The sequence below is a fragment of the Ambystoma mexicanum genome, chromosome 7p (genome assembly GCF_040938575.1).
Source record: "Ambystoma mexicanum isolate Mex_15411 chromosome 7p, UKY_AmexF1_1, whole genome shotgun sequence".
NCBI classification, from domain to species: domain Eukaryota; kingdom Metazoa; phylum Chordata; class Amphibia; order Caudata; family Ambystomatidae; genus Ambystoma; species Ambystoma mexicanum.
In genome coordinates this window covers 18,561,073-18,575,093 of record NC_090939.1, presented here as the reverse complement: position 1 = coordinate 18,575,093, position 14,021 = coordinate 18,561,073, and the positions used below count along the sequence as shown (strand labels likewise).

At 48.9% G+C, this 14,021-nt stretch overlaps 1 protein-coding gene across 1 annotated transcript in view; it reads right to left on the bottom strand.

Moving 5' to 3' along the window:
- Positions 1 to 14,021, bottom strand: part of PDXK (pyridoxal kinase) — a 664,932-nt gene that overhangs the window by 54,057 nt on the left and 596,854 nt on the right. The window contains exon 7 of the mRNA XM_069635674.1: positions 12,021 to 12,066. Coding sequence (XP_069491775.1) covers positions 12,021 to 12,066 — 46 coding nt within the window. The remainder of the gene's footprint in view (positions 1 to 12,020; positions 12,067 to 14,021) is intronic.

Genomic DNA, 14,021 nt, shown 5'->3' with positions numbered 1-14,021 from the left:
CTGGGGTTGCCATCTCTTTTCTACTATGAACCTGGACTTCCACGACTGTCCCGTTTCCCCATCTATTGGTTAGTTTCCCTCTTTCTGCCTACCCTTTCTTTTTTCACTTCACCGACCTTCACTCTTTCAAAAAAGGTAGCAGGCGCTCCTCTCCAGTACTAACATGGCATGATAACCTGTTCTGAGATGAGAGTTTGCAGCACATGCTTTTTGCTCACTCTACCTTTCACAGATGGAAATATCCATTTGCATATCAGTCTTTGTCCCGCCCACATGGGCAGTCCAGCACCGAAATGCTATGGCAATTCCTCTCTGAACAAGAGTACCACCAGCAACCCCATACACGTGTTTCAGCCTTGTTGGGCCTCATCAGTGAGGTGAAGCTGAGCCTCTCTGAGCATAGTGAGCAGGGAGAGCACGTCTGGTTGCCCCCAGGTAACCTAGGGTGACCCACCCCAAGTTCCTTACAAATATTTCAAAAGAGGTAGCAGGCGCTCGTCTCCAGAAAGAACATGGCATGATAACCTGTTCTGAGATGAGAGTTTGCAGCACATGCTTTTTGCTCACTGTACCTTTCACAGATGGGAAATATCCATTTACATATCAGTCTTTGTCCCGCCCACATGGGCAGTCCAGCACCAAAATGCTATGGCAATTCCTCTCTGAACAAGAGTACCACCAGCAACCGACCTTCACTCTACCTTCTTCCCTTCATGCTCTCATCTGAGCACTCACCTATGATCCCACCTCAGTTCTTTTACCAATTGGTGCCTTAGCTATTGCCTTGTATTTCAATATCTGGGTGTGTTTTGGGAAAGTCACATTTGGGTGTGTTTTGGGAAAGTCACATTTGGGTGTGTTTTGGGAAAGTCACATGTGGGTGTGTTTAGGGAAAGTCACATTTGGGTGTGTTTTGGGAAAGTCAAATTTGGGTGTGTTTTGGGAAAGTCAAATTTGGGTGTGTTTTGGGAAAATCAAATTTGAGTGTTTTTTGGGAAAGTCACATTTGGGTGTGTTTTGGGAAAGTCACATTTGGGTGTGTTTGGGAAAGTCACATTTGGGAGTGTTTTGGGAAAGTCACATTTGGGAGTATTTTGGGAAAGTCACATTTCGGTGTGTTTTGGGAAAGTCAAATTTGGGTGTGTTTCGTTCACCTACATTGCTTCCTGCTAGCCCAGTGACAGCTCCATACCTCTGATCTGATCTTGTATATTTCTCTTACTGCCTCCTCTCTCTATCTGCCCATGGCATTATCTGTTTCTCCTATCTATTCCAACTGTTTCTCTATCAACTTTCCTTCCCTTCTCACCAAGTCTGATAAGAAGAAATTCAAAAAGGATATCTTGGTTTCTAACCCTGGTCTCCCCATCGCTGATACCTATTCCAGCGCCTCTGCCAGACAAACCCTCGCTGACATCCTCTTTTTTGTTCCTTCACAAGATCTCTGGACCCCTCATATGATCTCTGTGCTCTGTCCTGACTCCTCCTCGCCCATTAATGGTGGCACCCGCTGGGAAGTACGTATGGATATCTTTGACTCCTCCAGAGTCTTTATTAACATCTATCTAAATGGCACTGTCATGGTGCAAGGCCCTCAGGCTAACCTCCTCCTCTTTGATAGGCAGCTCCCTCGCCTCATCAACTTCCTCTCGTCTCCAGCTGTCCCCTACTCTCTTCCTCTCGCTACCTTGCCCTCCTCCGCCTCCTCCTTTGCCCCATCTCAAGCTCCCTCCACTCCTCCGCAGGGCGTACCTACGATCTGTACCCCTCCCCAGAAGGTCTTTAAGTCTGGCAACCTTCTCCATCTCGCCATTCTAAATTCTCGCTCGGCCGTTAAACACTCGTCTAACATCTGTCACCTCCTAGAAGAACCCGACCTTGATGTACTCGGTCTCACCGAGACATGGTTCACAGCCAGCTCTATCACGAGTTTTGACACTCTCCTCCCCGACGGCTACAAGATCCTCTCAGCTCCCAGATCCAATCGGCCTGGAGGGGGTGTAGCCCTCATCTTCCCTGAGTGGATCCCTGCCTCTCTCATTCCCACTCAAGCTTACTCCTCGTTTGAATGCCTAGTCTGCAGGCTCTCTCTCTCTCCTAGCCACTCTCTTACTGTTGCTACTCTCTACCGACCCCCTGGTCAAATCACCTCTTTTCTCTCTGAGTTGGCTGACCTCTCCTCTTCCCTCTTGGCCTCCACCACTCAACTTCTCCTCCTTGGTGACCTCAACGTTCATCTTGATTCTACCTGTCCCTCATCTTCACTCTTTCGCGACCTCTGCGATTCACTCTCCCTCTCCATCCTTCCTTCTGGCCCGACTCACTTGGCTGGCCAGACACTTGATGTCTTGATCTCATCCGGCCTCCCCCTCTCTACCCCCCTTACCACTCCTCTCTCCAGAAGTGGTCACTGCCTCCTCTCCTCTCATCTCTCCATCCCCTCCCCCCAAGCCAAGTCCACTCCTGAATTGCCACCCACCTTCTCAGATATCCTGCCCATGAAACGTGTGTCAGTCGAGGCATTTGCTGCAACCTTCTCCCCCCTCCTCCACCCCAGGCTGACTCACACCCCGACACAGCCCTCTCTCTTCTCTACTCCTCTATTTCTGCTACTCTTGATACTCTTGCCCCTGTCATGAGGATCCGTTTAAAGTCCAAAGCCAAGTGCAATTCTTGGTATGACTCTGACCTAGCTAGACTTAAACGGAAGTGTAGGGCGGCGGAAAGGAAATGGAGGGCTTCTTGCTCATCCTCTGACAAACTGGCCTGCCGCCTGCTCCAAAGGCAATACCGACTTGCTGTCCACACTAAGAAGAGAGTCCACATACAAGCCCGCGTCTCTACGGCATCTAACAACTCGGCCGAACTTTTCAAAATCTGCAAGGAGCTGGCCAACCCTGCTGCAGTCTCCATCCCTCCTCTCTCCTCACAGGATCTTTGCAATGCCCTTGCCTCCCACTTTATCTCTAAAACCCAGGACATCCTGTACACCCTCTCCTCCGCTCCCTCTCCTTCTCAGCCTATTGACCCTACCTCAGCTACCCCTCATCCCCCTTTCTCCTCCTTTCCTCTTTTCTCCCCTGATGAGATATCTAGACAAGTCCGATCTATGAAACTCTCATCAAAACAGGTCCATCCCTGTTCCTCTAAAACCATTAAGGACCACATTGACACCCTTGCGCCGGCCCTTGATTTCTGCAACCTCTCCTTTGCCTCTGGCTCTTTCCCCACCCCTCTTAAACACTCCCTTGTGCATCCTCTTCTCAAGAAATCCACTGCTGATCCATCATGTCCGGCAAACTACCGCCCAATTTCCATTATTCCCTTTTTGGGCAAGCTCCTGGAAAAGCTGGCCATCTCTCAGCTTAATCTACATTGTGACTCTGTTGGCTCCCTCCATGACCACCAATCTGGCTTTAGAGCTGCCAGAAGTACGGAAACTGCTCTCCTGAACATCCGTGAAAACCTGCTCTCCAACCTCGATTCTAACATTCCCTCTGTCCTCATCCTACTTGACCTCTCCTCTGCATTTGACACGGTCAACCATACCACCCTGCTCAATCGCCTTCGTGACAACCTCTGTATCACTGATCAAGCTCTGGCCTGGTTGACCTCTTTTCTCTCTGATCGACCCTCCCAGGTACAACTTGGGTCCTTCCTATCTTCTATCTCCCTCTCCACATGTGGTGTTCCCCAGGGGTCTATACTCTCGTCTTCGCTTTTTAACCAATACCTGGCAACTCTCGCTTACTGCATCTCAATGTTCTGCTCAACTTTCTAGTGCTATGCTGACGATACCCAACTCATTTTCAGGCTTCCTTCGCCCTCCTTCCCTCATCTCTGATTGTCTAATCACCATTCAAAATTGGTGAGCCACCAATGATCTATGTCTAAATGCCTACAAGACTGAGATCCTCCTTACTGGTACACCGTCTCCATCCTTTCCTCTCACTCTCTGGCCGGCCTCCCTTGGCCCTCCTCCCACCCCCACCTGCGCGGCTAAGCACCTTGGGGTTATCTTTGGCTCTACACTTTCCTTCTCCGCACACATCTCTGATGTCTCCAAAAAATCTAACATTTTACTCCACCTCCTTAGAGGTACTCTACCTTTCCTCTCCTTCCCTCAAAAGCTCACCGTCTCCCAAGCTCTAGTTCTTTCAAGACTGGATTACTGTAACAGCCTCTTCCTAAATCTACCTGCCTCCACTCCCCGCCCTCTACAACTAATCCAGAACAGGACTGCGAGACTTGTCCTTGGCCTCAAGCCCTGGGATCGTATCTCTCCAGCCTTGAAATCCCTTCATTGGCTCCCAGTGGATGCAAGGATTAAATTTAAAACCCTCTGCATTGTCCACAAGGCTTTCTGGGGCCTGGGTCCAAAATACCTTCAACTATCCCTCCGTAAATACCTCCCCTCTCGAGCCCTTCGCTCTTCTACTTCAAACTCCCTCAGGGTTAGTCATTTTCCAAAAAGACGAGCTGGGGGTAGATCCCGGTCTTCGGCTGGTGCCTCCCTTTGCAACAGCCTCCCGGCCAACTTGAAAAACTTGAGGAAAAACATCTTCGGTTCCGGAAACTTCTCAAGACCTTCCTCTTTGACTCTGCCTTTGCCCCCCTTCTTCCCTGTTGATCTGTTTCTTCTCATGGCATTGTGCACCTGGCCACCCTCTGTTCTTTCGGGCCCAGGTACCTGGTCACCCTGCCACCCTCCTGCACTGCCTCCGGGCCACCATCTGCACTAGGGTTTCTGTATCTGTACCCATACAGTCCCTCTCCCACGTTTCTTCTGCAATTATCAGATATACCTTTATGACTAACATTCACCTGCCATTTGCTGGCTGCACTGCCATGGTTTAAAGCCCTTATTTATTATTTATTCTATTTAATATTTATTTATGTTTTTCTCTCCTCTGCTTCGCACATTCATCTCCCCCCCACCCTGCACTTTTCCCCCATTTTCCTTTCCCTTGCACTTTCTTAAATGTCACTGGGCCTAGTAAGATCGCTGTTTTCTGTTTTTTTTTTATATCCCTTGTTCCCCTCCCTTTCTGCCTGGTCGCGCTCTGAAATACTTGTGTACGAATGCGATATAAATAAAATATCATTTCATTTCATCAAGTAAAACTCGCCCAAGTTTAAGTTGCTAGATCGTGATGAATGGGTAAACCCCCTCGTGTTCCAGGATATCAATTTCAACCTAGCAGTGTTGGCTGAAGAGGAAACCACTAAAAGATCCTGTAGTTGATTCCTAATTGTAAGGCTGGGTTGCTACGATGAGGATTGAGAAGCCAAGGTGTTAGCCAGCCAGGACCAATCAGATGTAAGCAAATTGGATCTTTTAGTTGGTGCTTCAGAGGGCACATTTCCCACTTGTCGAGTCAAGGAATCTGGCTTGAAGGTCACATTTATTTTTAGTACAGGGCCTAGAGGGAGCCTCCCCACCTTCAAGGGGTCCTGAAATAAAGGGAAGGGTTTAGGGTCAGGTGGTCCTCCAGGGATGTGTTATATCGTAGGTACGGCAACCTTGATGGTGGGAGCACTTTGAGGCCGTTGGTTAAAAATTTGATCGATGTTAGTACAGCATGACAGGTCAAATCCCAGTATCAACAAACTTTCTGTTGAGTCCAACAACATGTTTTTAACCACTGGAGACGAGATGTGAAGAAACACTGAGTCCAGGCATTTCTCGTCGTGGAATTCAATAAATTGAAGATCGGAGGAGCGGAACAGGCGGAGGTTTGGTATCGAGTAGAATAATTCCAAAACCACTTGCCGGTTGAGGACCAGGCGGTTAATATGGTCCAAAACCCTCTTAAATTTCAGTGATCGAGTCAGTGGATTAACCTGTTTCGCACTTGCTCTTGTATAAGCAGGGCGGTAATCCCTGGAATCATTACGTCTTTCGTCTTCCACACTGTTTTGGCGTTTGTCGAGATGGTTTGGGGTTTCGGGCAGAGAAACTGGATAGGTTGTAGTGGCCTGGTCTCTTATGGCCACAGTTATTTACATTTTCCGTCCGTATATTCAAACTGCAGAGAAACCGGCTGCTCTAGGTTAGCTGCTACAGGTACCACACTGGCTCCGTCACTGATATGTTGAGGGTCAAGAGACCCATCGTTGAAGGCGTCAACCCGTACATCCTTAATCGAGTAAGTTGAAAGATCCAACAATGCCTGTCTGAGTAGACTGGGAAGCGGTGGGACCAACCTCATGAACAGTTTGTGAAGCGACGTGAGAAACCACATTGCTGCTAGACATCAAATCACAAGTCTCCTTGCCTATTATAAAGCCCTCCAGCCAGGAAAATTAGCTTAGAGTGGGTCATTGCTAAGAGAGTGGTATGATCCTTTAGGGCATCGTTCACTTGTTCATATAATTTAGTGAACAGGGCAAGTGCTATGGTGAGTGTTGACATAATTGAAAAAAGGTCTAATTTGTCTTTCCGATTTGACGGATTGGCCAGAGGAGACTCCTGGGGCCGAATAACTGGCGGTAGGAGAGGATTAGGTTGACCAGGTGAAACTGAAGACAAGATGGGACCAGCGTCCCTCATAGTCACCAGGGGGGCCTCCTCTGCCCCTAACACATGCTGGTCCAAGAGAGCTCGCAAAAAACCTGTTGTTTCTTGAACACAAACCCCCTCCATTGAGTCCACCAGGGGGACGTCAGCCAAGGCTGGGGCAACGAGCCTGGTGGACATTTAATCAAGTAACGAGGGAACCAGTTCCTTTGTGGAGTTCGCCGCAAATTGTTTTCACGGTTGCAAACAAGACGAATACAGGAGATTGTTTCCGGAGAAAGAGGAGTTCTCCAGGCCCTGACACCAAAAGTTTCCTTTTGGGGGTGCAGGGGAGAGCGGTTGTTTGGGCTTCAGGCCCTGGTGAGCAGCCTTAAAGTTGAATGGAACAATCACAGTAGGCACAGCTTCGGTGCCCACTTCTGCAGGCGATAGGTCTTTTGAGGGCCAGCCCCAAGATTCTACGCCCTCTAATAAGTCTGCATCTGAAACATCCCCTGAAAAGGTGGCAAACACAGATGCAGCTGTTTTTTTTTTTTTTTACAGACATGGAAAGAACTGTGGAATCTGCAGCACAGCCCTGCTTGTGGAGTCTGTGATAGGTGCGTGGCTTGTGAGGCAAGTTGCCGGCTCTGGACGAAGAAATCACAACTTTCCCCACTAAACCGCTGTTCCCTTTCTGGAGTTTAAACACGAGGGCTTGGGGTTGTGATGGGAAGCGTCTTTTGTTCTGGGAAATAAGTCATTTATCGCAGGGCCATCCGACGAACCCGGTTGGCCCCAAGCTCCACTGGGTCTCCACCCAACAAACCCTCCCTCAAGGGGGCATTAATCAGTGGATCATTTTCTCCTACAGCCAGACACAGCGTCGCTACAGGAGACCCCCCCGGTATGAACAGGGTTCAACGTCGCTGGCTAGAAAGTTTCAGGGCACACACTATTAGCATCAGGAGATGTATGAAACTGAGCTTTGATCGCGATGTGTTCTACAAGCACAGGCAGCGCGACCGAGCTGGCTCCGCCTTCCAGGGGCGCTTCAACTTCTGGAGTTCCTATTGCATCCGCTGGGATTTCGTCTTCCATGTAGGCAAGCACGCCTAAGGTAGCGCTTGTTGTGCGTGCAGACGCAGTGGCAGATGGCTCGTGCACCATCAAGTTATCTGCAGAGTTTAGTCCTGTTACCGGGTCTATCCCAGATTCATGCTGGTTAGGAAGGTGGCTCACAGCAGGTGTGGGCTTGGAAGGACGAGCTGGAGACCCTGTGTCCCACAGAACGTCGCGGGACTTGGGTATACGAAGTAAGTTCAAAGTATTTTTTCTACCTGGACTTTCGGGACGTGCAGCAACCAGCAGGGGGTGGGACAGGGCGGGAGAGTTGGAGCCAAGTTGTACAGAGTCTGAGTTATTACTCACTGCCCTAGCATAAGACGCCCCTCCCACGAAGTCCAAAGGAGTTTTGGACGAAGAGGACTGGGTTAGTAGACTGGATTTTTGGGTGCTCGAGGGCCGGTGAGTTGAGCTTCTAAGGTGCATGGCCGCGCCCATCGGCCACTCTCCGCTCCTTTGTGAGATTTTGAGGGCAAGCGCGGGCTGAAGGGGGAAGCGTCCACAAATAGAACAGGTAAACAGACTTCAGAATTCAGCAAGTCTGTAATGAATCAGCAGGCCTGTGAAAACGTAGGAAGTTGTAGTAATTGCAGCGCACAGCGAGTTCAAAGCAAAAAGTAGGTTGGTGAGAGTTTGCAGCACACCAGACACTCAACCTTCTGCTATTGACTCTCACTCCGACTCAGTCCTTGCTAACCTTCACCTCTCCATTTCCAACAACCTTGACATCCTTGCCCCTGCCATGAGGATCCACATTAAGCTTACCTCCAAGTGCAACAGTTGGTATGATACCGACCTAGCCTCGCTGAAAAGCAAGTGCAGAGTTGAGGAACGGAAGTAGTTGGCTTCTCGCACATCCTCTGACAAACTGGCCTGTCGCCTGCTCCAAAGGTATTACAGACTCTGGTCCAAGCCCGCATCTAGGGGGCCACCAAGAACATGGCTGAAATTTTCAAAATCTGTATGGAACTTGCCAATCCTACGCAGTTTCTACTTCTCCTATTCCTTCCCAGGCCCTCTGCACGGCTTTGGCCTCCCACCTCACAACCAAAACTCCGGACATCCTGTCCCCACTCTTCTCTACTTCTCTCCCTCCTCCACCTATACTTAGGGCTCCCTTGGCCCCTCTCTCCAGCCCTCCTACTGGTACGCTCACCTTGTCTCTGCAGAGGCGTTGGGGCACGGTTGCAGCCCTCCCGAGGGTGAGGTCGCTCGGGTCTGACTTTGCCTTCTGCGCTTATGTGGTGACTGGTAGTAATTGGTGATGCTGCTCGGGACTGCTCCTGCGTGGAGAATAGGGGGCGTGAGTATGCCAGCTTGTGAGCCTGATCCCCTTTCAGACCCCTTCTCCCAAACTGTGGTACCCGTGGGATGCGCAGCTTCTGGAAAGCTCACCTGTTGATTAGCTTTGGCGAGCACTCCGTCCTGCTGCTTCTGGCAGGGGCGCATGTATGATCTGGACCGAGTTCCTTCACTGGTCCCTTGCACATGGTAGTCCAGTCCAGCAGCGACTAAGCCACTATACTTCAGGTAAGTATTCCTGTTTGCCTTTGTCTTTCCGCGTCTATTTTTGTTGAATTGTAAAGTTTGTTGTCTTGTATTGCTGTCCGTTCCACTTTGATGTTTGCTCTTTTGCTTTCTTCCCTTGCAGGGGATGTTGCCGGCCCGGCAGAAGCTGCGGAGCTCGAGGCGGCAGCCGGAGGGAACGAGGAACGAAGCTGCAGCGGTACAGTAGCTGGTAAGTTGTCAACTAGGGGACGCGTGGGTTCAAATGCAGCGCGGCCCTAGGACAGATGTTCTAACCTTATCTTTCTTCGTCTTTTTCACAGGGTCTGAGTTTGTGGATGCGGAGCACGGTGCTTCGGCATCGGGATCAAGATCACTGGATGTCAGGAGATGAGTCTGCAGATGAAGCGATGAAGCACCGTTTTCCTGGAGGTGAGTATGCAGGAGAACGCCGGGTTTCAAAGGTAAGTAAACTGGTCCAAGCGGAGGCGAGCGTCATGTGGCACACGAGTGCACAGTAACGAGAAGCACCAGCCTTATATAGCTGAGCTTCTGAAGCCACGACCACCAGGTTCAGCCTGCCTGCTACACCCGATGAGTCAGCACCTGAAGACCAGGCCTAGGGAGCCGCACCCGATGAGTCGGCACATGGGGATGTTCTCTGGAATAAAGGCTTTCAGCACCTGGAAAGTTCTTGTAAAATAAAAGCACTCCTGCACTGAAATAAAGTGTTCCTGCTCACATCTCTATATGAGCCTGGCACCAAAGGTGCCAGGACTGAGTCCAGCCAGGGCCCCTGTATTAATGAGTCCCAAAGAGACATAAGTGAGTCAAGTGACCCATTGCCCCCATCACTAGATGGTGTGGTTTTTGTGTTCTAGGGCCTGTGGCCATAACATCTACTCTCCTCTTTCTCACCAATAGCACCAGATGAGGTCACCAAGACTGTTTGCTCTATGAAAGTCTTCTCCAAACAGGTGTCTCCCTGCTCCTCTAGAACCATCAGGGACACTATTGCCACCCTCGCTCCCTCTTTGGCCGAGTTCTGCAATCACTATTTTGCCAATGGCTCCTTCCCATTACCTCTCAAGAACTTCCTTGTGCACCCCCTCCTAAAAAGGCCATCTGCAGATCCTTCCTGCCCAGCTAACTACTGTCCTATCTCCACTACCCCGTTCTTAGGCAAACCTTTGGAGAGGTTGGTCATCTCCCAATTAATCCATCACACAGAGTCTGTTGTCTGTCTCCGCGACCACCAGTTTTGATTCAGAGCAGCCAGACGCATGGAAACTGCTCTCATGAACACCTGTGAAGACTTGCTTTCTAACCTTGACTCCAACTCCCCTTCTGTTCTCATCCTCTTATCTATCTTTTGCCTTTGACACAGTCAATCATGGCACCCTCTTAAATCGACTGTGTGATACTCTGGACATTACAGACCTGGCACTGGCGTGGTTGACCTAGTTCCTTTCGAATCGGCCCTCATAGATTCAAATGGGCCCTTTTCTCTCCTCTACCTCACTCTCTACTTGCGGCGTCCCTAGGGCTATATCCTCCCACCTGATCACTTTTTCTCCTCACTTCCAAGGTTATGCGGATAACACTCTGCTCTCCTTTAACCTTCCCTGCTCTACCTACTCTTCTTCCTCTCTCCTATCCCGATTGCCGGACTGCTATTCAGGCTTTCTAGTGCAGCTGTACACTATGAGGCTGGATAAGTGTAAAACTCTCACCAAGAGAGCAAATAGTTCACCCATTGCCACCAAAAATTCCATATAGGAAATGAAGGCACTTGTGGTAGGACTGTTTGGACCCCGGACTGTCTAAAAAATGCTGTGTCTCTTGCAGAGGCAACTGGAGAAAAGGCAATATAAGTGAAATTGGCAGCTGAAATAGTCTTATGGGGGTTGGGAAAACAACCAGCAGGGGGTCCCGTCAAACAACTGGCCTAATAATGAGAAAGACACTTTCCACACTCCTAACAAACAAAGGTCCACGTGTACACTTCATGGTGATCAGATCACTCGCACCCACCCCTAACAAACACAAGATCCATGCAAGCCCTCCCTGGTGAGCAGATCGCTCGATCCATCCCTAACAAACACAAGATCCATATGAGACCTCCCTGGTGAGCAGGTCACTCGATCCACCCCTAACCAACAAGACCCATATGAGACCTCCCTGGTGAGCAGGTCACCCGACCCACCCCTAAAACAGAAGATTCAAGCACACCCTCCAAGGTGAGCAGATCACTCGATCCACTCGTAACAACCACAGGATCCATGCAAGCCCAACTTGGTGAGCAGGTCACTCGATCCACTCTTAGCAAACACAATCCATAAAAGCCCTCACTGGTGGGCAGATCGCTTGATCCACTACATTTGAGATTCAAGGCTTGGCAAGTAATGCTGATCCATACTCAGCTGAGATAATTAAGCCTCCCACTAGGGTTACATTTGGATAAATAATGTTTGCAGAATTGATATAGAAATGACAGCGGCGAACCACGACCCTACAGGGAAATTCTATTTGCAATCAGCCAGATACCACAGGAATGTATTTACCATAATCTCCAGGAAAGCAAGCAGTTAGGGTAGAAGTCAAGCAGAAAGGTGAAGCCACTTCCACTGCCCCACACCTTCAATTCCTGCCTTCCCATCCTGGTGAGGTTTAGAACCCCCCCACGACCGGTTTCTGTTAAACCATTACCCCCCGCCGCCCTCCCCCTCCAATAACTGGAAGTGAACTCTTAACACCAAGTGTGCACACTCAGCACATCCTGCCTAGGAGTCTGCACCCTTCCCACATACTTCCCCAGTGTCTGTACACAACTAGCGCAACTAGCGCATCTGTGCTCACAACCATCCTCCAATTAGCAGTGCGCACTCACCTCCAGAGCTTCTGCCTCAGTGCGCATTTTCTTTCCAGTGAGTAGCCTGTTGCGGGGCGAAGGGGGGATAGAGAAAATAGAGGTCAGTGCAAGCATGACAGAGAATAGTCTAGCTGATGTGACAAGCATTTCAGGGACTCCAGGGAGTGGCTGTGGACACAACCCTACCCACATGGACATGCATTCACAGTATTGTCTTTCTGTGCATTCATGACAGCATGCTTCTCAATTAATTTGTAGAGATGGGTGCCCCTTTGTATTCTGTGTGTGTGCCATTTTGCACCTCTTATAGTACATCTGTGTGTGTGTGTGTTTGTGAGAGAGAAAGGAGAGGGATAAACTAGTGTGTCCCAGTGAGCATGTAGTAGTACTGGGTTGCAATCCTGTGACAATACATGTTAATGGCCTGCTGTCATCATGTTTATTGTGTACTAGCGTGAATAGCTGGGTTAATGACTGTTGCTCTGCAAGTGTAAGGTGTTGTTTGTGTTGTCACTATGCACCTGTGTTATGCTATTTCATATTTGTATGATTTGTGGATCTGAGTTTTCCGTAAAATGCAAGTCGTTTTTCTTCGGCAAGAGTGCAAACCTTTTGATGTGCAAATATTTAGGTTGTATATTAGCAGTTCATATGCATCCAATGTCATCAGAAAATGTGTTTTTAAGGTCTTTGGGACTTCCAATAATGTGCACCTTCCAATGTGTCACACTGTTGGGATCGTTTTCGGGCCTGTGTACCACAAATAAAAAACGCAATAGCCTTGAGTAAGTCTCTTACGTCTTTCATTTGCGGTGTACCCCATTTTCATTCATTTGTGTGGTGGAGAGGAGGGGCGGAACAAAACTTGCATTTCCGCCGTTCCCTTCGTCACCGGCAACAAAAAAATAATCAGCCTTTGCGCCAGCATGCATTTTCATACCGGCACAAATGCTGGTGATTCTATGGGGGCTGTCGGCTTGTTAGGCAGAATCCTGTGCAGTTCCCTTAGGGAGCACTACAGAAGATTAAGACTACAGGTATATGCAATACATCCCCTTTGGTATCAGTCTGTACCACACAGATTTAGTTGGTAGCTGTGGCTGAGCAGTCAGACTTATCTCAAGAGGGAGATGAGCAGTATTCAGGGTTTATACAATAGGACTACAGCACTATGGAACAAGGAAACACTGACCAAAGCTTTGTATCAAAAAAAAGATATATATTTATTTTACACACTCTGATCACTATTATAAAAGAAAGTTAAATCAGTCAAGAAAAGTACACTACACACAGCTCCCTATTTAAATTGTAGACAAGTTTGAGCAAGAGTGAAAACTGAGCAAAATGGCACAGTGTTAAACTAAGCATAAATCATAAATGGCACTCTAACAATTTCTTCAGAGGGCGGGAAAGGCCAAGTTATACAGGGTTAGACTCCTACACACATCAGCAACACTTCCCAATTGGATTGTGAACAAGTTCGGCAAGGTAGTACTTTAGCATAAGCAATACGGTGAAAACTGAGCAAAATGGCACTTCAACAATATATAAAAGGGAAGGAAAGGTGGTTATACGAGTTTAGGTGCACCAACACATTTCTTGATGAAAAGCAATCTAGAAAAGGCAGTTGTAACAGATTTAGCCAGAGTCAATAGGCCTGTGCCAGAGTCAGCGGTACAAGGCAATGTGCCCAGGAGCAAACGGTTCTAGTAGCTGCAATCAAGTCTTTGTTTAATGGATGAAAACGAGGGTGCAGGAGGTAAAAAGATAATGTTAGACGATAGGGACGGCCAGCCCAGAAGGTAAGTAAAGGATTTAAAACACCTTTAGCAGTACCCAACAAAAAAGGAGGCCTGGCTGAACAATGTACCTTAAAAGTGGATGAGGCTCCTGCGGCGGCGGTAGTTCCTAGCAGTTCGGGGATCCAGCAGAGGAAGAGAGGCTCTCGTGGAGGAAGGTTCGAGTTACTGCACTGCCCAGGGATGAAACCAGCTGCGGTGATGCCAAGACAAATAAAAG